This window comes from Hirundo rustica, chromosome 14 (genome assembly GCF_015227805.2).
Source record: "Hirundo rustica isolate bHirRus1 chromosome 14, bHirRus1.pri.v3, whole genome shotgun sequence".
NCBI lineage: Eukaryota > Metazoa > Chordata > Aves > Passeriformes > Hirundinidae > Hirundo > Hirundo rustica.
This window is the reverse complement of record NC_053463.1, coordinates 17,151,856-17,178,466: the sequence shown is the minus strand read 5'-3', so window position 1 is coordinate 17,178,466 and position 26,611 is coordinate 17,151,856. Positions and strand designations below refer to the sequence as shown.

At 44.4% G+C, this 26,611-nt stretch overlaps 1 protein-coding gene across 2 annotated transcripts in view; it reads left to right on the top strand.

Annotated features, from left to right (window-relative positions):
* CTNNA1 (catenin alpha 1) overlaps positions 1 to 26,611 on the top strand; it is a 117,916-nt gene that overhangs the window by 8,429 nt on the left and 82,876 nt on the right. For both annotated transcript variants that reach the window (XM_040078590.2, XM_058422514.1), the window contains exons 2-7: positions 8,255 to 8,361; positions 10,204 to 10,399; positions 17,109 to 17,275; positions 18,141 to 18,260; positions 20,065 to 20,331; positions 23,305 to 23,508. In XM_040078590.2, the coding sequence (XP_039934524.1) occupies positions 8,257 to 8,361; positions 10,204 to 10,399; positions 17,109 to 17,275; positions 18,141 to 18,260; positions 20,065 to 20,331; positions 23,305 to 23,508 (1,059 nt within the window). In that variant the 5' untranslated portion in view covers positions 8,255 to 8,256. The remainder of the gene's footprint in view (positions 1 to 8,254; positions 8,362 to 10,203; positions 10,400 to 17,108; positions 17,276 to 18,140; positions 18,261 to 20,064; positions 20,332 to 23,304; positions 23,509 to 26,611) is intronic.

The window sequence follows — 26,611 nt, the reverse complement described above, 5'->3', positions numbered from 1 at the left end:
GGTCAGATTCTGGTTATTTCTGACTCTTTAGCATAAACAGCACTTTTTATTGCAGGTTGAGTGCTGAAGAAGATCAGAACAAAAATCCCCAGGTTTTCTTTGCCCTTTATTACCAGCCATCAGTGAGGTTTTGCAGGCTAAGCAAGAATCAATTTTGCAGCCGTGGCGAATTCTTCTGCCAACTGATAAAGTGGACTAATTTATAACAACCTTTTTCTTATTTAACATATAGTTGTGGCAAAAATTATCTTGTTAAAAGGTTGCCCCTTCTTGTATTCATTGTTAACTTAAGGTTAGTAAATGGAACCTGTGCTGGCATAGTTTGGGGTTTGAGGGGCCATGCCCTGAAGCCACAGCCTAGTGGCATTATATCTGCACTGACTGTGTGTCCCTAGGGTCTGAAATGTGTGCTGTGGTTCAGCGAGTGCCAGAATGCTGTTCTTTAATTCTTTCTCAATGATTTTAGGGAAGTTTCACAGAGTTTTCTGCCTAGAGAGTGGAAAGAGGCACTGAGGGGCTCTTTGGAAGGGCTCGTGGTAGCTGAATTCAAGTGGTCCAGCAGATGCCCTAGACCCTCCTGGGTTTCTGAAATCCTGTCTTCTGGCTGAGCCCCCTTGTTGTGTTTGAGTGTGAACCTAATGTTTGAGCCTACACCTTCAGTGTGAGAGATGGGCTTGGGTTAGTGAGGTTGAAGTTGCTTGCCATCACTGCGTGGATAAGCTCATGAGAGATGTTGCTGTTTGCTTAAAATTCAGGTGTGGTGTCTTTCTGCATGGCCAGAGCCTCACAGTTCTGACCCACAGAGCAGCCAAATACAGCAGTTACAGATCTGGTAGTTACTTGTTCTTATTTGGGAAGTTATCTTTCATGGTATTAGTGCAAGTTTTCAGCATAAAATGTACAAACATCCACATGAAGGCAAAGTGAGTGGTTATTATTCATAACAGTAATAGCTTGCTGGTCATGACACATCCTTTTTTTCCAAATACAAAGTTTTGCAGCCAGAATATAAAAATTAATCATAGTTATAGAGGAGATTCTCTTTTTAAGAAAGAGCATGTGTGTCTTCTAAAGCACTCTTGATACCCTGTCAATCTTCTTTATGGAGTTGGCATCATGCATGAGTTTTGGAAACTGAAAACTGCAGAAATTAAGTGGAAGTTTGAGATGCACCAGGCTATCCATCTGAACAGTTAGTTGGGTATAAGCTTGAGTTTGACTCCTCTATTCTTTCAGGGTGTTATCCATGAACTGGAGCCTTAGTGTGACATGAATAAGTCACTAATTGCCCATGCTGCCTGTGATTTGTCTTCCATACAACTCTTTCCTAGGTCCTTTGCAGTAAAACAATTCTGTCAGAAGGGAAATGATCAGAGCTGAACACTTGCATAACTGCAGGCAAGAAGCTGCTGTTGGCACCAGCATCTCCCAAGCAAACATCAAATTTGCCATTGTGAAATCTCTGCTGAGATCACAGGACTAGCGCAGTGAAGCTACTTGTGCAGAGCGTGCCTTCATCCCCTAAGCAGCAGCTGGACCTGAGTGAAGGAGTGAAAACCTGTAGTGACAGCAGGTTCTTGATTCTGACTGAGGATGAATTGCCAGAATCCCCAGCACTGTGACAGTTTGGAAGCTGCTGGGAGATAGCACAGGCTGCTTGGGGGAGAGTGAGGCATCTTCATGGGGGGCTGTGCCCTGTGCCCACTCCCGTGTGATGCTGCGTGGGCTGGGCTCTGCTGCCATGGGGAAAAGGTGAGGGGTTCCCTGTGGCTGCTGGCTCTTCTGGGAGAGAAAACAGTGTCAGGCATTTCATGGGCTTTTGTAGTGACACTGGATTAGGTTTCATCTCACAATTCATTAGCAAGGTCTAAATGAGTGAAGAATAGAGACGGATTTGTTTGTTACTGGCTGTGTCAGGCTGTCTGATGAGCGTTTCAGGTGCCTCTTGTGGGTGTTCTCCACAAGAGCAGCAGAGAAAAATTTATGAAAGCAGATTAAGAGACCTGGAACTGGGATGGCACTGGTGAGAAACAAGCTTATCTGAACCTGAATATTGTCTTTTTTTCTTGGGTGGTTACTGCAGTTTGTAAAAAAACCAACCAAACAACAACAACAAAAAAGTGTAGCAAAGTTGAATATACTTGAGTGGCAGGAAATTCTGTCCAGGAAAACATGGTCATTGGTTTCTATAGAAGGTTGTTTTATTCAGTGAAGTTATTTCCCACATTTTTTTTCCATGATTTGCATAGATACCACACTTGAAAGTTTAGTAAAATTGTATTCAACGAAAACCAAGAGTTTGGGATGAGGTGGAGATGGTTTTACCTTGACACCGAGCTGGACACGGCCAGTGTATGTACTCACACCTCAGAACTTGGAGGCACTCCAAAGTTTAATAGCACAGACATGGGCAGTACATCCCACCCTTGCCACCAAGATCTGAGTCTCATAAGACAGGTTCGACTCAACCTGTACATACAAATAGGAGCTTTACCACAACGTGACACCTGAGTTTGTATTGATGTTTCAGACTTTGGAATTCTAGTGGTAAGGATTTCTAATGAGGGAGTACCTGTGTGGCATTTATGGTGGGAGACAGGATTTGGTAGCTTAGCAGATGGAATGTAAGGTTGAAGGCTATGTTAGAAGAGGATGACTCTCTTTTTAGTTGTGTATACTTGATGTTAAATAAAACCAGCTTAAATAAAGTCTGCTTAAATTCTCCTTGAAAAGCATCACATACACCAAATATCCTTGACTTGCAGGAATTTGGCTGCCAAGTGTTGTTTTATTTGTGGAACAGGGCAGACAAATTAATTTGGAGACTGAAGGGAAAGAATGAAACTTTTTATTTTATGGATACTCCTAGTTATATGAAACCAGTTTTGAATTGCCAGTGGGCTGCATGAAGCCCCAGCATGTGAGCTGAGTTTTATGGAAGTGTGCCTTAATCTCTTTGAAACCAAAACTGTTCAGAAGGTTTGCATTAGTGGTGTGTGTTAGATACCCAGCTCCTGAAGATCTTTGATCTCTTGTCTGCCACCTTCAGCAGGGGTCAAGGATCCCTGCTGGTTGTCAGGTGGGTTGGGTAACAAGCCAAGCAAAAGGATTCCAGCGGGAGCAAGGGGTCTGGTTCATGTTCTGTCTGGAGGATAAAGCTGGGTCGTTGTGTTGTGAATCCCACCATCTTCCACCCCCAGGACCTCGGTAGTAGAGTCATTATGCAGTATCTAGAGACAGTCTGGAAGCATGGTAGGAGGCCAGATTATCATTCAAAATGAGTGAGACTACTTAAAGACATAAGAGAGGAAGAAGCTGCAAAAAGTTGCAGTGAAATACTTCTTACTGCTCCTGGGCACATCTGCCCCACAGAATGGGGAACAGCTGAGGAATAGCAGGAAGAGTGTTCAGATGGAGAGTGTCCTCCCAGGTATAAAATGTTTTTGTCCCATATCCTGGATTTGGTATTTTGGCTAGCACAGTGCTGGAATTCAGCATGTGGTTTGTTGTGCCTGGCCAGGTCAGCTTCTCTCTTGTGCCAGTCAGACTCTCCCTGAGAAAAACCAAGAAATCAGTGAGTGGAGCTAAAAGCTTTTAGAAAGCAGCCTGGCAGGAGAGTTAAAACATGAAGACTGACAGCAGATGTCATATTAAAGACTTTTCAGGGAGCACAAGGTGGTGAGGCTGAAGCTGAGAAGATGGACAGTTATTTTTTGCTGTGTAACCCAGAGAGATTTACCCTTGGCTGGAGGTGGGGTGGCTGTGGGATGGTTTGGTACAGGGCAGGCGGAATGGACTCAATCAGTAGTGCCTGAGATACAGCCAGCACTGCCTTCAGGTGTGTGTGGGGGAGTGCAACCTGGAAAAACAGGACCCTGAGCACTTAGGCCTTTTTGTGATTCGTTAGGGTGCAGAGCTCGTTGTTCAAATTGTGCTTCTTCACGGGCTTTTGGAAAAGCCTTGGGTGCCTTCAGGGCACTTCTGCAAAGCAGCTGCAGAGCTGCATTCCTCTGCTTGCCAATATCTAAAGACTATTTGCATGCCAGTATTATGGAAGTAGGTATCTGAAATTATTCCTAAAGCCTTGAGTTACCAGTTTTTGAGAACACTCAGACCTTCAGTTGTGGCTTTTGGAAAGAGCATTGTGTGTACATCACTCTTGGTGTGTTCCTGGCAGCCCCAGCAGCTCAGACATCCCTCTGCTCATCTTCCTCTCTAACGAGGCTGAGGCCTGCCCTGCAGGACACTTCAGATGCAGCCCTCAACTCCATGCTGGGTCCTTCCCTGTGCAGTCCCACCTCTTTCATCAGGACAGGACCTGGGAAGGGAAGGTTTAGTTACCATCTTACTCTGAGACTGAACTCCCTGCAGTGGCTCACCCCATCAGACCTGTGCCAGCGTGGGTCTGTTTGGGCAGGGAGAGGAGCAGTAGGATGGCAACAGTGGTTGGTTGAAGCAGAATGGAGACCTGTCCTTAATTTTTAGCTGTAGATGAGATCTTGACTGTTTGTACAAAGCAAGAGAGAGTTGTCCAGGGCTGATTCTGCTTGCAGAGCTCTGAAAGTGGCTTCTTTAAACTCCTGTGCTTCCCCTGCCCTCATGTCCTTGCCAGTGTGCTAAGCCCCAGTAAGACACTGTGTCTCTGTTGAACCCTGTATTGCAATAATGAGCACCATGATGAACGGAAAAATAACCCAAAGGGTTTGCAGTTAATGTGCTGGGCTGGTGAGCATGGTTGGAGCTTCACATGTCTGAGCATCAAATGTGTGGGGAGTACATTTCTGCTCTCTGCAGAAGCTCTGCTTGATGCTCAGTTTTCAGTGGCTCCTGGTTCAGCTTGGTTGTAGCATCCAGCTTTGCCCTGTGTTCCCACTGCTGTGGCTTTGCCAAGGGTGCCAGCTGATGGTGCCATCTCCCCTTGCCATAGCGGTCTGTGGTGGCATGGTGAGCCAGATGGGCATCTCGGCCCACCTTGCAAAAATGGATTTCTTTTCCTCCAGCCAAATCAGTCCTTCCCCATCTGGTTAATCGCTCAGGCGTGGGGAAAGCTGTGCCAGTACGGAGGGGGTGTGATGTGCAAATGGGAATGAGTTCCTGGAGGGGTGTGGGAGGATGAATATTGGTCTTTAAGCAGCTTTTCTGCTGCTTATGAAACCACAGGCTGGGCAACCGCAACTCCCTGTGCAGTGGTGTTGTTCTATATATTCCTGCACTTGAGATTCAGCGCCGCTCACTCTTCTGCCGTGTGGTCTGTGCTGCTTTGTCCTTGAAATCTCTGGGGCTGAGGCATGGGGAACCTGATCCTGAGTCAGTTGGGCTGTCCCAGCTGTCAAACCAGTGCTGCACTGCTCTGCAAGTGGGTTCCTCTTCCAGAGGATGTCCTCTTTCCATGTAGGTGTTGGAGTGACTGCAGTGGGGTTGTGGGGTGCTCTCCAGGGGCCAAGGATTAAGCACTTTGAGCCAATATCCCATAATGTGGTTTGCTCCCTGTTACCATATTTGAATTCACTGAGGGAGTGCTTGAGCAGTCAGTCACAGGGAAAAGGCAAGTTCCAGAGAACTGGGGGGAATCACAGCCATGCCATACCACAGCCCGGCAGTTGTCCTTTAATCCCCTAAACCCATCTCACTCATGTGTTGGTAACCTATAGCCTGTTCCTGTATTCTCCACAAATAATTTAATTGAATAAACATTTATTGCAATGTACGAATGATATCCAAACCATTGCTGCCAAACAGGCTATTTGATATCAAGCTTTGCTTTTTAGATAAATTTCAACAGCGCTGCTACTAAGTGGTTTTATAGACCATTACTTTTGGCCAATTCATGAACTATCATACTAACGTATTTTCAGATGAATTGCCTTTATTATCTTACTAATACAATTAATGTATCTTCTCATGGTTACCTCGTCCTGCACATTATTTCTGCAAGAGGTGTAACAGCATTAACTACATAGGAAAAGCCTTTCTTTAGAAACCTGCTGGGCTTTCCAGAGCCCTGGCTCTGTTTCTCAGAAGCCACAAAGGCTGTCAGTGTATTTTTCTTGGCTTCTTACGTAGGAAGCATTTGTGCTGAGCTGAATGGGAGGGAATAAACCAGTGAAATTCCTTGTGGAGGACAGGAAACTACCTGAGGGTGAAGGGTATTTCACAGTGTGCCCTGTGCCAGCATCTGGGCTGTGGCATGAGCCAGTGGGTGAGTGAAATAAAAAGGAGGGGGATTGAGAGAGAAGGTTAATTAATGAGTTCACAGTGCTTAGTGCTCGCTGTCAGAGCTAGGGGAGGACAGGAGGTGACCACTTTCCACGCTCCTGTGGTTCCTTGGGGGCTCTGGAACTGTGGCCTGGCTTGTGTTCTGGAGCTAGAGCCTTCACCAGCTTTTTCATCCACTGCTTTTTCAGTGCACACCATCAGAAGGGTTATGCATATGCCAGCATCCACTGGGCTCTTTCTAATCTCTCTCTTTTTTTAAGCTTTCAGCTTTTAAAGTGGGTTTTTTGTGTGTGTGTGGTGTGTTTTTTTTTTTTTTTTTTTTTTCCCCCAGCAGTGTGGGCACTTAGAGCATGGTTTTAATGGTGAGCTGAATGCAGCTGGGTGGATATTGGGTGATATTCCTGCCTTGCACCTTGTGAAGTTGTGCTTCAGTGTGTCAGCTTTGGTCAGCACTGCTGGAGTGAGTTCTTCATCTCTGCTATGGTGCCCATGGTGTGAGAGCCCATGGGATGGCTGGGGAGCAGCCCTGAGCCAGGTGATGCTGAGCTCCTCCCGTGCCCCGGAGCTTTTATTCTTCTCTGGGAAACAAGCAGCCCTCCCCTGCACAATTAGCTGTTGGGGTCGGGAGAGAGCAGTTGGTTGTTGGTACGTGTTGTAAACATTGTTGGTTACCAAAATTAGTGCCTTGCCTCCTGGTTTTTAAAAACAACGGGATGTTGTGCTCGTCTGGCAGCTTGGGGACATCTGGTGCTGTCAGAGCAACGTGACTGCTGAGATGCTGTGCAGGCTATACCCTGGCCAGAGAAAGATTAAAAATATCAGCTAATGAGCTTTCAAATGACCTCAGCAGTAGGTGTTTAGGAAGATGGGTGGATGGAGATTTAGGAAATCTACTTCTCTTCCTGACTTTTTTAAAAATAAAAAGTTATAAATGTAGCTTTAGTCTAATCTTGAATTTTGAGGTCAGCCCAAAGCAGGAAGAACTAGAATCTATTATGTCTGAAGTGATATGAATCGGTTTTATGGATCTGTAATACTTTAAATCCATTTCTTACTGAAATTATTGTTCAGTTTATTCTTTTGTTGTAATGTGCAGCATCTTGGTGTTAATCCAGTGATTTGTTGTAGTTCCTTATTTTTAGTTCTATTTTTTTAGACTGCTGGTCTCAACAGCAGAGCTATTTTAGTAGTTTTGCTCAACTTTTCCCATAAGTATGTTTGCTGTTCCGTTGGGATGTTGATATAAAACTGTAACGGGAAGGATCGGCTCAGTGACAGCTTTGAACAGATCTCTTCATGCAAATCTGCTTTTCCCTCCTATGCAAATGTTAAGAAGAAGTGTAATAGATATGTAAGCTGTGAAGTACAAACCAGCTGGATTTTCTGGCTTTGTGAGGCTTGTATTCACTCCTTTACCTCTGTACTCCCCAAAGGTGAGCTGGGTGAAGGGGGAGGGTGCCTGTGTTGGGTTAAAATTGGCTCCTGCTTTGGCAGAGCCTTTGGGCAGTGACTCATGGTGGAGCTGAGGACAGGGGTAGCATTCTGGAACTGCTAAAGTCGAGGGGTTCCCTTCTGCTCCCCCATGCCTTGGGCTGTGTCTGAGGGCTGGTCAGGGGGCACTGGAGAACTGGGCCTGGAAGGGAGGTGGTGCAAATTGGGCAGGGGGCACCCAGCTTCATGGACAAAGTGCCTGCACTGCCTGTGGGCCTTCTTCATTGGTTGGGGCCCACCAGTGAGCCCAGGCACTGCTGATCTTGTCATTGCTCTGATAAAACAGCATGGCTTTGTGGTAGGTTTGTGTGTGGGTTTATTTGCTTTGGTTTTATTTTCTAACCAAAATGTGCAGGTAATATCTATATATTGTCATAACATTTTGTCAAACCTGCGCCATTTGAATCAAACCTGATGTTTCTGGAGATGCTGTAACCTTCACTTATACTAAGTGGATGTTTTGTATTTAACAGGCTGCATTTTACTTTGTTTTTGAGATGCATTAACAATAAAAAATGGTATTAATGTAGCTCTTTTCTTCTGGCAGAAATGACTGCTGTCACTGCAGCCAACGTGAACTTCAAATGGGACCCCAAAAGCCTGGAGATAAGGACACTGGCAGTTGAAAGGCTGCTTGAGCCTCTTGTTACACAGGTAGGAAAAATATGGGGCAAAATAAACAGTCATAAACATTATTGCGTGTTTTATTTTAATTAGGTCACAAAGCTTAAATTCTAGGTGTAAAATACTACAAACTAAAAATAAAAAGAAGTCTACAAGCAGTTTCTTTGCTCAGTTTCATTGGAACAGTCACTGGCCATGGGTCCAGGGAGACTGTGCTCCTTCAGAACCTGATTAGGCAGTGGTTATGAATGTGCATTTCTGCACTTCTAATTGAAATAATGTTCTGTGCCTACACTTTGTGCTGGATATGTGAATAAAAGCTTCTTTCTGTGTGGTGGATAGCACCAAGAGCACAGGAAGGCTGGAGCAAGTCTTGTAAATGGGAGCTGTGTGTATTGGCTGTTTTGAAAATTCTCAGAAGTGACTTTCTAGGAGGTCTGGAAGAGAAGGTACACAGGAGTTCGCTTGTCATCTTCAGCATTGTTTTCCTGGAATGTGAAATGTCTAAAATGACAGAATGAGCTGGACACAATTCCTGCTAAGTACAGATGGGAGTGATCAAGTTTTGTTTCCAGTATTATTCTCTTTAGTCACCAAGCTGCTGTCTGTACCTGCTACTTGGTCCCTCTGGATCCTCAGGTGGGCAGTTGGATGATGAGGCCTTTTAGGTGAAGTTACTGATGGAGTCTTTGCTTAAGAGAAATTGTCCTAATTTGGCAAACTTAACCGAGCAAATTTGTTCACAGGACCTTTTTTCACCAAGTGTCTGCAACTTACTCCTCAAGGAATAAGCACAACAGGCTGTACTGGCAATCCTCAGTTTTCTGAATGAAGTGATTGGCAAAATACAGAGAGGGAACTGGAGCAAATTGCCTTGTTGCAACTTGTTCTTTATTTGTAGAACACGATGACCTGAGACTACCCAGTACAAATGCTCCCCATTAACCAACTGCAATATTCCCAACTGATGGCTTTCCCTCTCTGTATTGGCCAGCTGGGAAGATGGATTCAGCTCGGAGGACCTTTATGTCAGCAGTCCTTGGGCTTTCCAGAGTAGTAATTTTTTTAGTATTGTAATTTAATGTCCCTGTGAAGTAGCTTTGTGTGCGTTTTCTGAGGCTTTGCAAAAAGGAGAGGCAAGAGTAAGGCAAATGGAGAAGTGTGTGTGGATTTTGTGACATGCCTGTGTTGGAAGGAAGGGGATGGATCCTGATCCTGAGCTCAGGGAATACCTGGGGGTCTCCTGGCCTCTGGTGATGACTCTGCTCCCACCAGGGTTTCAAAGACACAGAGCTTGGAAATATTTGTTGATTGCAGGATGACTGTGAGAGTTCAGTTGGGTTGTTTTTTTTTTTTTTTTTGGGGAAATAATGAGCTCTACCAAGTCCTTTGGTCTGCATTCAGCCCCTTGGCTACAACACTGTTTTGGACTGAAAAGATACTGTCTCTACATTTCTACTGGCATAGACTTCAACCTTGTCTGGGGTCTCTTATGACTGGAGAGTTATCCCAAACTAATTATCCCCACCTTGGTTTCTTTTATGTGGTGCCAAAGAGCTCTGGCCTGTTACTGACACTGCAGTTTATCAAAAATACAAATAGATCTCCAGTCTTAAAATCAACTTTTGAGGTGTGCTGCTGATAAGAGAAATCTTTGAGCTGTTTAGCTGCATTTATTTTGCTCATATAAAGAATCAACAAGCATGGTAGTGTTTACATGTGAAAAACACTCATTAGGTTAACTTTTGGAGCTGGGCATAGTGCAGGTATTAGCAATCCACTGTCTAGGAAAAAAGTACCTGTGGTCTTACTATCAAATGGATAAACATTAAATTTGATGTTGAGTCTTTTCCCTTCCATCTGTGCCTTTAGGTAACAACACTGGTTAACACCAGCAACAAGGGCCCCTCCAATAAAAAGCGAGGCCGTTCTAAAAAGGCCCATGTCTTGGCTGCTTCAGTTGAACAAGCAACAGAGAATTTCCTGGAGAAAGGAGACAAAATTGCGAAGGAGAGCCAGTTCCTGAAGGAGGAGCTGGTGGCGGCTGTGGAAGATGTTCGCAAGCAAGGTAAGAGTGTGCATCTGGTGGCTTCTCAAGCTGTGTCTCTTCAGAGCAAGTAGAACCATTCCCATTTCCTTTTTCTGCTCTTTCTAATGATGCTACACCTCTCACCTTGTGGTTTCTCAGCTTGCCTGGCTGGTATATCCCTGAGCAGTAATGTAACTGGATAGGTCTGGAAATTGGATGGTCCAAGTAGAGATTACGAAGAGAAGAGGAAGGGCTGATTCTTTGAAGAGCATTTAAAAACTCAGTTTAGGCTCAAAAGTAAGTGTGCTCTCCACAGCTGTGAATTTTATGGGACTGCATCTCAAATACATCAATAACTTCTTCAATATCTGACTGTATACAGACCAGCACTGTAGGAGTTGACTCGACAGGCATGTTTCTTGAATATGTAAAATGTAAACAGCACCAAACAGAATGTGAAGACCTTGATTAAATATTCCAGGCTTCCTTCCTTACATCTAATGTTGATTTTTATCGTTTTCTTTTTTATTTTCGTGGAGCAGACCTGGAAGAAAAGCCTGTGAAGCTAACTTACTCTGAAATACGCACTAGTAAATATTGTTGCTCATAAATCATTTATCATTCTTCCAGTCATGAGTCTTTTCTATGCTTCAGTGAAACCCAGTCAACTGGTATTAATGGTGACGGCTGCTGCTGCAAAAAAGGGAAAACTCATTAGCATTAATTACTTGTTTGTAGCTGAAGTTGCAGAGTGGTGAAATATTAGTTGAAAACGGTTCTGAGTTCTGGATGAGCCTGGTTGACAGACCAAAGAAAGATCAAGGTAAGAAGGCTGCAGTATAAGAGGCTAATTGAGTTGGCTTAATTTAACAACAACAAAGAGCAAGAGAGCCCCCTTTGACTCCAGGCTTTAATTGTTGGTGCTCGACTGCTACTCAGTCGAGAGTCAGAGCTCGTCTGTAGGTACCTCCAAACAGCTCAGTCCTGCTGGTGAGAGAGGGAGCTCTGCTCAGCCCTTGGGACTGAGAAACTTCCCTGAGCTAGATTTGTAGCTGAATATTGCAGTGAGAAGCTGGTGGGAAGGAGAGACTGATAAAAAACCTTTCAGATGACCCCTTCCCATGTTTCTTGGCTCCTCCCTAGTTCTGAGACTACACATAGGCTTGATGCCAAAACCTCCCTGCTCTGTTGGCTTTGACAGAGGAGGTGAAGCTCATAACTGAGAGGTGCTGGAGTGAAATAACTTCTCACTTTAAAGTTCCTTCACTTCTTCCTCCCTTTTTGCTTGCAGCTTGTGTGGATTCTGGTGTAAAAGAGATGGCTGTACCTGTTCCCTCAGGCTGGTGGGTGGTCAGACTGCAGTGGATCTCCTGGACACAAGAAGTGCCCACCATCTTCTGTGGGGACACAGTTGCAACACAACCAGGATCAAAGCTGTCAGTGTTTGGCCAGGTTTAGCAGAGCAGCTTTTGGTGAGGAAATCAAAAACCAAACCAGCCTTTGAGGAAATGAGAAGCAAGTGGTGAAAAATGAGCTAGAACAGAGGGAAGGGTTATTGCTGCCAGTGCCCAGAAGGATTGCAGTTCTCAGCAGTACTAGTAACAGCAGGGAAATATAACCTCCAAGTGTATGTAGTCATGTACACTCTGTGCACCTCAGAAGCCTTCCAGTATTGTGTCAGACCAGTTGAGCTCATGAACTGGAGAAACAAGGAAAGTGTGATGCAAAACCCTGTGCGTGTGCTCAGCAGTTCTTCCTGGCATTGGTGCCTTCACCTGCCTCTTGCAGCAGGGGCAGGAGTGGAGAGGAGAATCTGGGTGTTGTGGTCAGCAGCAGGGTGATCATGAGCTGGCAGCAGCAGTGGGATTATAGATACAGAGCACAAATAATCTTCAGTGAAGGACGGGAAAATAGCATTAATAATGCCTCTGTTTAGGGTAGGGAGTGGTTTAGTTACCATAATAAAAAAAGATGAATGAATGTAGACAGGGATTATGAAGATGATTAGGACAATAGATAACTTGTCTCATCAGAGAAAATTAATTTTTTTTTTTTTTTTAGCCTAGCAAGAAGAAGATTGAGAGAGTACATGATTTTAGTGAGCATGCTTGTTCGTAAAATCCCATTTGTTGGGGGTAAAAACAAAGAACTGAAAAGAGCTATTTTGAATGAATAATAGTGTGGCTGCCTACTAAATCAATGTAAGTGGATCTTCAAAATCTTCTTGTTTTTTACAATGGAAGAATAAATTACAGTCTGCAAGTTAATAAAATATCCTACAGTAAGATTCCTGGCCCTTTAAAGCTTTAGACTTAAAATTTCTTATAAAGTAATGAAACTTTTAGAGGTTTTGAGCAGAAAAGTGGAGATAAGGAATCAAAGTGTTTTTCAGAATAGATCCTGCTGTGGTTATAGAAAAGACTTGGTATTGGGAAAGCATTTGATGTGAATATCTTGAATTTCAGCATTTTTGTAGTATTTGTTGCAGGCATTTCTGCCATGAGAGGTTTTCTGGGTAACAGAAGGTGCAACACTGTTCCTGCCCAGCCTTGCTCCCCACTGCAAGCTCCCTGTGGAGTCTGACTGTGTGTTGCAGTGCTCAGCTCCTCTGATGCTGTTGGGAGGTGTTTTGGAACCTGAACCACTCCCTTACCCAGGTGCTTGGCACTGAGGCACCTTCCAAACTGGGCTCAAGAAGGAAATTTCTTTGGGGTCCAATTGACAAGGCTGTTCCTGGTTCCCTGGAATGCCTGTTCCCTGGAATGCTGATGGCTGCAGCTGTCTCTGTATCTGTGTGAGAGCGTGGGGATTCGGGGAATTCACTGTGCTCTGCTGTTGTTTGTCTTCTATAGCAACTTTACATAACAGACCAAAACCTAAAGCTTAACATAAAAAGCCTAAGCCTGTGTATAGGGTTTGAGGGAAGGGAAGGGATGAATGCTTTGATGGCTCAGGTTGCAAGTGAAGGGGAGGGAGCCAGCTGATTCAGCTCAGTGTCCTTCTGCTTCGTGCTTCTAAGTGAAGGGTTCTTCAAAACTGAACGGTGAGATGAATTATGAAAGGGGAAAACAGTTTTTTAACTGTTCATCACCGAGGATGTCTGGCTTAAGGATTTCCAAGGAGCAGGAAGAGGCCTGTTGTGGAACATCTTGAAGTTAAATACTGAATTCTTGGAAAATTCAACTTCAAAATTCTGCTGTGACCAGTTAGCCAATTCTCTTAGAAAGGTACAATGAGTGCAGTTTGTTTCTTGCAACAAAGCCTCGGGAGTGTGCCACTTTGAAAAGCCGTAACCTGAGGTGGCTCTTGGCAAACTGTAGGAGTGTTGTAGGCAGTATATGGATTTATTTGAAGACAAGATTAGGGATTATCAGAGGCTTTTATTGCCAGAAGTATTAAAACCTGTGTTGATACGGCAAAGGTTGGTGTGGGGCCTCATCCTTTAGAGCAGAAAGCCAGGCCAGGCTGCTGTGACACTGCTGGTGGGCATTGAAGGTGGCATTACTGGTGAGATAGGACTTCAGTATCCAGAGCAGTAGAGGCTTGAAACTCTGATTTCCTGCTTGCCTTCATATGGTGGGGAATGGCAACCTCTGGGGAAGTCTGGTGGGGTGCTGTGAGCAGGAGGGCACGGCCTGGTGGCACTGGTGTGTCCCTGGCACTGCTGGCAAAGCAGCCTTGGGCCAGCTTTGAACTGAAGTGCTGAAGGGTACGAGGTGATGTGTAGGCACAAATCCCCTGCTTGGCAGAGGAGCTGCAGTGCCCGTGTGTCCTGCCTGCTGCTGTGCCCTCCTGTCAGTGGTGGTGTGGAGCAAGTTCTGTCCGTGGTCACACTGGGAACAGGGTTGATAGTGCTGCCTGAAAGTGCTGTCACACCCTGTGGGAGTCGGGGAAGGAGACTAGGAAATGGGAATTTTCTTTTGGTGGACTGGAATCTGACCATTCCTAAACTGGGCTTTGCCCCAATATGTTTAATTGAATTCTTAGTGCTTTATTGACAATATCATAGGATGGCTACTTTTGCCTCTTCTTTTCTCAACTCTGTTTTATTTTCTTTCCCTTCTAATATCTAATGAAGATCTAAGCTTATATTGGAAAAACAGACTACTCATGCAAGAATTTGTATCAGCTTTATAATCTGAGTCTCATAGTTGGATTCTTCTCCACTGTGTTACTTTAACTCTTAAAATCCTTCTTACAAAGTGGTTGTGTTACCTGTGTTCAGCATTGAAAATGGAAAGATGGTGCTGGGTCCCCTTGGGAGTGCTGATGTGCATGCACAATGCAATACCTGCATGTTGAGGCCAGGACAGAGTGCCCTCTTGCCCTTTGAATCCAGCTAAAGTAACTACTCCAGGGGTGCTTTCCCTTTATAAAAGAAATCTGAAAGTCAGCTTCCCTTAATTGGCAGAAATGTATATATATATGCAACAACTTTAAATATAATCTGCTTTTAATTTTGGGAAGCTAGTTATCTTTTGACACCCTGACAAGCTGTTTGAAACTCACTAAATCTTTTAAAATCTCTTGTTAAAATAAAAGGGAATAGCATTTTATTTTAGGACTGGCTTGAAAGGTTGCAATTTAGGAGACGGGTAGAGGATAACTTTGGGTTTTGACTTTGTTAGCAATTTCTGAGATTCACGTGAGGCAAGTGGCCCAATAAGTTGTTTTAAATAGAAAATAAATGAAAACACCATTTTGGGAGTTGAAAATGTGGGAATTTTATGTATAAGTAAATAAGGAAGGAAATATTTGTAATCAGTTTTGCTTCTGGCATATCCCAAAATGGCCTGGATTGGAAGGATCCTTAAAGCCCATCCAGTTCCACTCCCTGCCATGTCAGGGACACCTCCCACTGTCTCAGGCTGCTCCAAGCCCCAGTGTCCAACCTGGCCTTGGGCACTGCCAGGGATCCAGGGGCAGCCACAGCTGCTCTGGGCACCCTGTGCCAGGGCCTGCCCACCCTGCCAGGGAACAATTCCTGCCCAATATCTCATCTAAACCTGCTCTGTTCCCCTTTATTGTGTTACTTCATGCTCTTGTAAATATATAGCTTTAAATCCTGAAATTGTCAATGGATTTCATACTTGTGGTGATGACTTTTATTATTAGCCTATTCCAGAAGGAATAAAGGAAGGGTCATGTCAGCTGTGTTGAGGTTTTGTAATCTCCTGGCTGTTTGACGCTTTCAGCATTGCTGGTGCATCATCTCTCACCCATTTGGAAACATGGAGTTCTTAACCCTTGTTAAAGTAATGAATTGTGTTCCCCAAAGCTGGGTAGGGGATAGCTTTTGGTTGATATTCAGAGCTGTCCTGTTCTTGGACAGAAGCTTTTTTGCTGTGTCCCGGTACAGAAGTAGCATATTTTTATCTTCAAATGTTATGTGCCACTCTTGGTTGTATTATTTAAGATGATGGAAGGGTGTTACATAGGGGGAAGCATTTGAAGAAAATTGAGTATCTCGATGTGGTTGCTTGGGCAGGCTGGCAGCTGTGCTTGGGCTGAATTTAGCTGTGAAGGTGTAGAGTGCCTGGGTGGGGAAGAAACTTTCTGGGCAAGATTTTATGTATGAGGACAGTTAACCCCAGGCTCCCCAGCTGCTGGCATTTCTGAGCAGTTAAAAATAAGCTGTTAAATATGTAGAAGCCCCCTGGGACCGCATCAGGCAGGGATTTTGGTGCAGCCCTTGCCCTGTTTGGTGTGGGGAGCTCCATGGGACTCTGTCAGCTGTCACTTGTCAAGCGCTGGTGGAGGTTTTTTAGTCTCAGTCTGAGACACACTATTTTTATTTCGACATTTGGCCACATGGACACTTTTCATACAGGTTTTTGGGAAGCCTCTGAAACAGCAGCTAGCTATAGCAATCTGCTTTCTGGTCATCTCTTGCTGCCTGCGGATCCCTGACCCTGAGGACCTACAGTTTTCTAAACTAAGTCCTAGCTGTTTTCTTAGTGTTTCTGAGATGCAGAGAGATCCAAGGATAACAATGTGGATGCCAAAACTTACTGCTGTGTAGGAACTGTGGTACTGGAAGCTGCCCCAAAAAGTGAGGGAGAAATCCAAAATTTACTCCTCTGACTATAGGCAGGCATTACTTTTATGCTTTGTGAATGCCTTCTGGAGGAATTGCTCTAGCTGCGCAAAGTGGCCTTTGCTTTTCATAGTTAACCAATGGCATTGTTACCATCTGAAACCCAAATTCTTTGCTCCTGCACCAGATGCAGCCCCACCGGCTATGAAATGTTGAAGCATTTTACGAAGCGCTGCCTGGCTTTGAATTCCAACCAGGGCATATCCAGCCAGGTCATCGCTCCGAGTTGTTTACAGTCCCAGGAGCTGTGGCAGCTCGCTGCGTGTTTACAGGGCTTTCTGCTGCTTTCTGCTTAACTCCTACACGTACACAAATCAAAGCTTTTTCTCAGGCTTTGAAATCATCAGCACTTGGGAAATAACTGCAGCCCTGCAAAGGCGTGCTGTTTTCACCTCTCTGGAGAATTCTGGCATGCTGAAACACCTGTACAAATGGAAATAAGGACCAAAGTGTGATTTCCCAGTCCTTCTTCCCTGTACAAGCCCCTCTGCCCCAATGCCATGTGGTAGCTGTACTTATAGGTAGCCACACGCAGCATTAACTGTCAGCCATATTTCACAAACATTTTATTTTAGAGACTTGGGTTGGCTTAGGAATCTTTCCAGTGGCTGAGGTGATGCTGAAGCCAGCCCTTGCTGTCTCCCCATGCAGGTGACCTGATGAAGAGTGCATCAGGGGAGTTTGCAGACGACCCCTGCTCGTCAGTGAAGCGTGGGAACATGGTGCGGGCCGCGCGCGCCCTGCTCTCTGCCGTCACCCGCCTGCTCATCCTGGCTGACATGGCAGATGTCTACAAGCTGCTTGTTCAGCTCAAAGTTGTAAGTGTGGGGCTCTGCTGTGCCTGGCACACCGGGGTGCTCTGCCATGTGCCTGCTGTGTGTGTGACGCCATGGGGCATGCGCTGGCAGTGGCTCCCTTCTGCAGTGGGGTGGGGAGGGTCTGGGGGTTTTTCCTCTCAGCAGAATGTGGGGAGGGTCTGGGGGTTTTTCCTCTCAGCAGAATGTGGGGAGGGTCTGGGGGTTTTTCCTCTCAGCAGAATGTGGGGAGGGTCTGGGGGTTTTTCCTCTCAGCAGAATGTGCGCAAGTGGGCGTGTGTCACTCATTTTTATACTCACTGTCAGTAGCTTTTGACATTGAGCTGCACTCTGTTCTGAACTTTTAGTACAGAAACTGAGTGCTGGCCTCCAGCTGCAGGTGAGAGCCAGCCCTTTCATCTTACAGAATTTGGCTTTCTTATAACCAGTACTTCTTTGCAGCTACTAGGGATGAGTAGCTTTGGCAGGCTAAATAAAAGTGAAAGTGGACTGTTTGAGGAAGCCTTTCCTTCCCAAGAGTTGAGTGGTTTGTGCAGAATTTGAAGTGAAATTATGTTGGATAATGAGTCTTCTTTGCAAACAAGCTTTGAGGACTCTCCTTGTGCCCTTTGGCCACTGCTGTGGCTCTGCCAGGGGGCCTGGACTCCTCCATGCTCTTTCAGATATACTTGACTGTCTCTGGTACCTGGTGACTATGAAAGAGTAGCTAAGCACTGTATCCTATTAGCCTTAAAGTGTCTCTCTCTGAAAAATAACAGGGAGGTGGAAGAAGATTGCTTTCTCTGTCTGCCATGAAATACATTCTGAATTACCTCATGACCTGTGGATTGTATTGCTTGGAAAAATATGTGAATATATATTCTTTTAGGTGGAAGATGGTATCTTGAAACTAAGAAATGCTGGCACAGAGCAGGACCTGGGTATCCAGTATAAAGCCCTCAAACCAGAAGTGAACAAACTTAACATAATGGCAGCCAAAAGACAACAGGTATAGTGTGATTGCTTTCTTCTGTATGTTATTTCTTACTTTTCTTTTCCCGAATAAGGCAGCCTTGCTGCTCTTGGACAGTGCCTATTCTGTTAATACTTTTTAATTTTTTTACATTATTGTTATGTACTTTATATTGTGCTCTGCCATGTTTGGGAACTGTGAGCTTGCCTGGTAAGCAAGAAAAGTCTGCTTGGCCGAAGGGCACTGCTTCTGATGGCATTTGTTCATAGTAGCATTTGTTTAGGTCAGTGTTTTAGTGCATTAATGACATGCTGCTGCCCAAGAGCTGCACTTCCCATTTTGGAGCAGTGCAGGTGTGGGTGAGGACAGGGAGCTGAGATGTGTCCCAGTCCTGGGGCACTCTCCACTAGACCCTGTTGCTGTTGTGGTTCATGCAGAGGGACTGAACACGTCCACGTGCACAGGGAGTAAGGGCCATGGCTGGGCACAGCCACAACTTCCCCAGGTCTTGCACTAAAATGTCCATTGGAGGAGGGGTTTAAATTCCTGTTTGCTGTGGGTATGTTCTGTGTTTGGATAGCTTATGCTTAGTCTTAAATTGCGTGTGAAATTTGTTTTGTTCAATGGCACTGGTGTGACTCATTCTCGTGTAGTTAAGTTTCAGAAGAAAGCAGAGGTGTGGGCAGTTTAAGTTATCAGAAATAGCATAATTCTTTTAGAGCATTTTTTTCCCCTTTTTGCTCTGTAGATATGTACAAATCAAAACTGCTTATGCACCTCTGACACTGCTTAGGTTTTCTTGCACAAATTTGTCTTTGAAAATAAGCTGGGTACAGTCAAAAAGGGATTGCCAGTTGGTTATGTATCTCAAATCTGATTGCAGTAAATGGGAGTAGGGTTGTGATGGCAATGCAATAAATGCTCTAAAACTGCTTTGTGATGGATTGTTCCACACTATGGGAAGTGGTTGTACAAAATCTGTAAATCTCTGTGCCTGCTTGGAGTGCCCTCCCTGCTCAGTGTGTACCTTACAGAGGTCACCTATTGCCCATCCATTTTAGAGAGTCTGACAGAATTTTTTTCCCTTTCCTCAGTAAGGCAGTCCTTGTCTACATTTTCACTGCCTCTTTGTTAGATTTAAGAGGTAACTTTGAAATGCTGCTGCTGCTAATAACTGTGGTTGTTCCTCCTTTTATAAACCTACCACTTGTGCTGGACTCAGAGGCTTTATCTGATCATGGTGCTCTGTTCCAAAACAGAGGTGATGTTGCTTTAGAGAATTACAACGCAGAGTGTGTGGGAAAAGACTTATGGACTTGTTCACTAATCTTGAATTAGTGGTAATTACAGTCATTGGATTAATTTTGTCTCACTGGAGGTGAACAAGAAGTTGAATGAGATGATATATTTGTTCTTCTGAAGTTAAGTACCTGAGTCTCTTGAGGAGAGTAAACGCCATCTTCTAGGTGTGATTAAAAAAAACATTCTGGTTGTGAGCCTGGGAGCTTTAATTAAAGATGATCTCGCTTCTCATCTGCAAGTGCAAGACAGGACAGCTTTTAAAACACTGGTCCTCTGCTGCAGAGGAGCAAAAATCCAATTTTTGCGATCGTGGTGTTGTGGATTGCCCTCCAGTGTTGTTGTTTTTTGGCTTTATGAAGCTGTCGTGTTTTGCAATTAGTTGACCCCTTAAGGATAGGAATACTCGGCAGACAGATTTGAGCAGATTTGAGGCAATGAAGCTGCCTGTCCTTTGAAGATGCAGGGAGACAGTGCATGGATGTTGAATGTGGGCACCGCTCTCAAACGATTTTTTTTTCCCCTTTAACTTTCCTAACAGGAGTTGAAAGATGTGGGTCACCGCGATCAGATGGCGGCAGCCCGAGGAATCCTGCAGAAGAACGTGCCCATCCTGTACACAGCGTCCCAGGCCTGCCTGCAGCACCCTGACGTGGCCGCCTACAAAGCCAACAGGGACCTGATCTACAAACAGCTGCAGCAGGCGGTCAGCGGCATCTCCAACGCCGCCCAGGCCACCGGCTCGGACGATGCTGCCCAGCAGCAGGGCGGGGGCGGAGAGCTGGCCTACGCCCTCAACAACTTCGATGTGAGTTGGAACCTTGCTGTGAAAAACCCCTCTGGTTCTCCTGTTTGTTCACCTGGTTCGTTAGCCTCAGCTTGCTTTTATTGATATTGCCTGGAAGATCATTTTCTACTCAAGTGCAGCAAGTTGTAGGCAAAGTAGGCTTTTTTTAAAAAAGTCATTTTCCAAGCTAGGGTTGATGGAATATAGAAAGTTATATATGTGGTTCTTGGTGATGGAAGGCTGTCAAGTTAAACTAGCTCTGAAATAGCAGTTAGCCTACTGCTACATTAGATGGTTTGTTTAAAATTGATTATTTCATAATATATTTATGTAATGTATTCTTGGAGGTGACAGAAGTGATTTATTAAAAGTGAATCATGTATTTGGAATTGCTGAAACTACCTATTGAGAGGAACATGAAGTGGGAAGTTTTAATATGATCTTTGGCTGGAAATGAAGTCATTTCACACTGATATGTTGTACTGATCTGTCATGTTCTTTATCTTGCATTCAGCACGTTGCTGAGGACAGCCATGCATTTTTACTGAGATCGCTTTCCTTCTGAAGCCAAGATTTGGTGTCTACCTGATTCAGCCTCTGAATTTTAAACAGTGTAGCACTAACTTACTCTAGAACTTTATTTAATATTGCCAACCCATTACTCAAAAGGCATTTAATAGTGGTGGTTTTGCCAGATTTTTCTCAACTTCTCCTTTTTGCTCTTACCGCTCTTGTTCCTCCCTTTCTGCCATGTGTCTGCCCCAATCCTTTTTTGCCAGGATCTGTTCAGGTTCTCTCTGTGCCTGATGGGAATCCTTTCCCTATTATCTCTTGGGTGACAAGAGGGATGTCATGGCTGTCTTGATCTTAGTGACTGGTTTCAGTTTTGAGTTTGCCTTTCTGAAATTCCTTCAGAGTGTGCCTCAGGTTAGCCCTGAGGGGCTGCAGGTTCTCACAGGTGCCCATGGGAGGGGAAGGCAGCTCTGCAGCAGCAGCACCATGTCAGGGCCTGGGAATGAAGAAGCAGTTTAGTTCTGGTTTGTGGATTGGCTTGTACAGCTCAAACCAGCTAATGGGATTTCTGATAAATCACCCTTTTTTTACTATACAAACTCTCCAATATACCAGCTGCAGACTACTTTTTGAGTGTTGGAGTTCACATGAAGCTTTTTTAGCTTTTAATTCCACTTTGTGAGGCTCTCTAATAGCAGCAGTGCCTGATCAGCAGGCCAGCTTCACGATAGCTTCGTCTCATCCCTGCCAAAGGAGGCTGACAAAACAAATGTGTTAAGGTTCTTGGCAGATGTTATCCCTGCACTTCATTTCCTGCTACTGCCTGAGTGTTATTACACTCCTGTAATAGAGGCTTTGAGCACACGGGCCCCCAGATACTCCAGTGATAGTAAAATATGAAATGGCTACCAGAATGTAACAAGCTGATTGTTATCTCTTTTTTCTGGTGGTGCAGTTCTGGAGTGGTAGCACACTACCATTGTATTAGCCAACGGCTAAAAGTTTCAGGAAGAATGAGGAGGGAGCGTGTTGGAGAGCACATGCCATGTCCTCATCCTGCTGTGATGGCTGCATGGTTACTCCACAGGGATGTGAAATGTGCTGGCTGGCAGGAGCAGGTGGTTGTGATGTGGCTGAGGTTAGGTTGACTATAAACTGAGAAAATTCCCATTTCAAAAAGCTTTGGGACTTCTTTCAGAATTAACAAATTCTATCCCTGACATAATCCAACCAAACCCTAAACAAACCACCAAACTGGAATGGCCAAATTATTTTTCTTCATTACAGATCTGTTTAAACGAATCACCTGAAAGTACTCAAAGGTGATAAATACTGTGCAGCTTCTTTGTGAGGAACTTTCATGGGTGGTGGTCTTGGCCCCTCAATAACAGATACAACAGCGCTGTTGTTTCAGACCTGAGCCTCATGGTATGAGCTGTGCTTGCTAACGCTCTGGCAAGAGAAACCTGTGGTAATTCTAATGATGAAATTGATTTCTGTGTGGTTTGAAACCTTTATGTTGATGTTTCACTTGGAGAATTTTCGAGAATACGGTTGTATTTACCTGCATAACACTAAAGGGAAGAAGGACTGTGCAAAGTAGGGCAACAGAGCACAATACATAGAGCTAATTTTGGATGTTTGTTTTCTTGTTCATGATGGGATAATTATATCTGACAAGTTAACTAGTGAAGGCCTGTCCAAATTGACATGTCATTAGGAAGAATTCTGTACTTTGAACCTTATTTTTGCTGGCACATTTGATTTTTGCCATTCATGTAACAAGGCTTCCTATGGCCAAGTTTTGTTTAGCTGTCAAAGCAGCACAAGAAATGAGTAGCAATATAATCTGCTGGGAAACCTCTTAGTAATTTTACAAAACTACTCATGAAAATCCTCCTCAGTGCCAAAATGGTGTCATTTGCCTCTTAATGCCTGATCAGGGGGCTGCTCTAAGTGTTGGTTGTGTGCATGACTTAACAGTAACACACTGCTTTCATGCCTTGGAGTCGCTGCCTTGAACAGAGGCTAGACAAGATTGAGAGAATAAAAGTGGTTTTTTATTGAAGGTCTTCCATAGATACTTGTTGGGCAGCCAAAAGCCTTCAAGAGGGGCTACACCTGAGATGGATGGTGGTCATGAGTTTTTCAGACAATTATAGGTTTTGTCCATTTACATTGTCAGGGGTTAATCCTCCAATAACAGTTTCGGGTAATGAAGTCATTTACTCCAAGTTTGCCCCCCCCCAATTCACTGTTGTTTACATCTCTGAGGGTCTGAGACAGTGAGAGGTGTCCTTGAGTTTCAGGCCCGTAGAGGAATTGTTTTGTCTAACCAAAGTGTGAAGACAGTAGCTAACGCTCTATAAGGAGTTTTAGAATTATATGCTAAAGCACTGTAGGATTTGAAAAATAAGAAAGCTAAATCCTAAGGCATCGTTTGGGCTGGTGACTGATTTGCAGAACTTTTTCTCTTACTAGAAACAAATCATTGTGGACCCCTCAACGTTCAGTGAGGAGCGTTTCCGGCCATCCCTGGAGGAGAGGCTGGAGAGCATCATCAGTGGGGCAGCCCTGATGGCCGACTCGTCCTGCACGCGCGATGACCGCCGCGAGCGCATCGTGGCCGAGTGCAACGCCGTGCGCCAGGCCCTGCAGGACCTGCTCTCCGAGTACATGGGCAACGTGAGTACCCTGCTCCGCTGGCTCACTTTGGGGTGTAACTCCATGGGATCAGCTAAAGCATGGAACTGAAGACACACCCCTCAGATCTGATTTGTTCTGTCCCAAGCAGAATTTGAACAGTAACAAGTGGTCCTGAAAGGTTTGTCATGAGGTGGGATGAAACCTACTTAAATCACTGATACTTACCTTAAAATTGATCTCCAGTCTTCTGAACAAGTGTTACCATCATAAAGTGTTAACCCTTTGGCGCTGCTTCTATTTCGATTTTATGACTGTTGACACTGTTTTGTAGAGAAATTCAAACCTTGTTTTACATAAGGTAACTGGGCTTATGCAGAAAGTTCTACTTCACTTCTGTTGACTCTTGGAAACTTTAACTGTGTCATCTTTGTAGCTGAAAGGGTGAATTGTCAGAATCATGTTGATTATTGTTGCCACTCAGTTTCAGTAGAAGTGATGTATGAAGTTAAATATGTAGTAAAAAATCTGAGAACAGTTTGGTGTAAATATTGGGCTCTGGGCAGTTCTTTTCCAGTGTTTAGGCACTGAATGTGCACACAGTGTTTGAAGCCTGAGAGTGTTTCTACATTTGGAGTAAGTATCATGTCATGCGGATGAGCTTCTGCGTTTGAAGGCATCATGGTGCAATACTGGACTTCCTTCCCCTCCATTGCCCCTTTGCTCTTGTTCCAGTGGGTTTTAAACTGAAGAACTTGCTGTGTTGAGAGGTGAGATCAGGATATCATAACATTATAGATGAGACTATATGTAATTGCTAAACTTCAATACTGTTAAAGCTGATTTCAGAAATAAAGTTGTAGATATGGCAACAACTTAGGCAAAGTGTGTGGCTTGTAGCACTGTGGCAAGTGAAATTGTCTGAAGAAATCTTAATGGGAGGTGGTGAAGTCCTACTGATGCTTTTGAACTTGCTTGAGGTGTTCAGAGAGATCTCTTTTAGACAGTAACACTTTCTTAGGAACCTTGCTGCATTAGGTTCTTTACCTTCAAATCTTTTGGCCGAAGTGATTTCAGCATGAGGTAAAACTCGTCCAGGGGCTGCCATGTGTGGTTTGGGGTGGTGGCATTTGGAGAACAGATGCAGTGTGTGGTAGAGAGAAAGGAAAACAAGGATTTCTGTTTACCAAAGAGAAGGGCAAAGTAATTGAACAAAACTGAAAGGCAAGTGTGATGTAGCCTGCAGGCTGAGCTAGGTGTTCATGTAGTCTGTCTTAATTGCTTGTGAAAGTAGCTTGTGCTCAGCATTGACATTTTGTAGAACTTCATACGGCAGCTGGGAAGCAAAGCACGGAGTTGTGCCACTCGAAACTCCTTTGAGCAGGGTGTTTTATGAGTCTATGAAGCATCAGCAGTAATCCCTCAAATGTGCTGCTGGATTGGATGGAGCCCTGTCAGCACAATTCCGAATGGAGCAGCCACCAAAGGATAAATTATCCATGTGCTGGAGATAAATGCTCGGTCTTGCATGGAGGAGTTGGTAGCATTTGTCTCAATGAAAGTTGGTCAGTAGTCATGTGAGGGTGCAGAGCTTTGACTTCTCCCCCAGCAATGCCTGTCCTCCTCTTCAGCCAGGTGCTTTTGTCTCTGATAGGCAAGTTAAAGTAGTCGTGCTGAGATGGAAAGAATGTATTCCCTCTGTTATCTCCTTTAACACATTGTGAAATTAGTGGAGCATACTGCATTTTTTAAAGTCACTGTTATGTTATGATTGTAGACAGTGTAGTTGGGGAAATGAGATTAGAAATTCAGTGAAATGGAGTGGAAAAAGCAATTGATAAATTATGGTGAAAATGTGGGCTGGTGTGTAAAAATCCATAGTGTAAACCCCTCTGCGATTAAGCTGAAGAATGACTAATAGTTGGGAATCTAAACAGTGAAAATGATTTGATACATCTGCAGGAAGAGTAGGGATGTGCTGACTTAGAGTAGTGGCAGAGGAAATGTCATTTCATGTATATGTATGATATACCCACAGCTCCTGGGATGCTTTCCTCCAGTCTCCTTTTGAAGGAGGAAGTGAGTTGGGCATTAAATCTGTTAATTGCACAGCACTTGCAGTGCATCGTAAATCGTATCCAAGTGCTAGAGTAAGAGGTATTTATTGGCCAAGTGTAAAAATTCAGAGAAGATTGGATGAGGAATACACTGGAAAGGCTGAAGCACAGGACTGTCTTGAGGCAGATTTCCTTTTTAACTTTAAGTGCTTTCTCTTCAGTGACTTCCTCTAGCTTTTGGGCTTTCTTTCTGATCTCTGGCAGTAACAAGACCATTTTCTAGACAGTTTATAACTCAAAGTTTAGTGTTTTGGACCCAGAGTTTACTGTTTCTCTGTGCCTGTCCTTGAAGGTCTGTAAGTCTGGAAGCATTGGTTGGGTATGTTACGGAGTGTGGTAGAAGTTTTTAGCTGAATAACACTTTTTGGCAACAAAGTGAATTGTAGGATCTCTTGACCCCCACTGCATCTGCTGGCACAGTGATGAATCCTGTGATTATGCCCTTAAAAGAAGGGCAAGATTTGCTTGTTCAGTACTTTGTTACAGAAGTTTGAGCATCCTTTTTCTTAGATTGGTGTGTGTATGATTTCCTTTTTTATCTAGCATGACTTCTCTTGGCACTTTTGAGAGCAGCTTGGTCAGACTAAATTTTTTACATCAAGGCCAGCATCCTGTCAGACAGTGGCCAGTAGTGGATCCTGCAAGCAGAAGGATAGGAACAAGGGAGCTGTTTAATTTATCTTATCCCAGGTACCCTGCCAGTGCTGGCAGTCTGTAGCTTAGGCACTTCTGACCAAGCTGGACTGCTCTTGAAAATGGCAAGAGAAGTTGTGCTAGTGGCAGGAGTCTGTTTCTGTGGATGTTAAGTGAGATGGGCTTTCATTGCCTGTGTCTGCTGAACTTCATCAGCCACTTCATGACCCAGCTTCTTGGTTTATAAGCTACATTCTTCAAGATCCTGACTGTTCAGCCCTTAATTGTAGCATCTGATTCTCTGGCTTTTCCCCCTCCTCTTCCATTTTGCCTGGGGAGAGCTGTTTTCCATTATGCCTTTTGCTCATTTCTCACAACTCCAACAGAAATAGTTC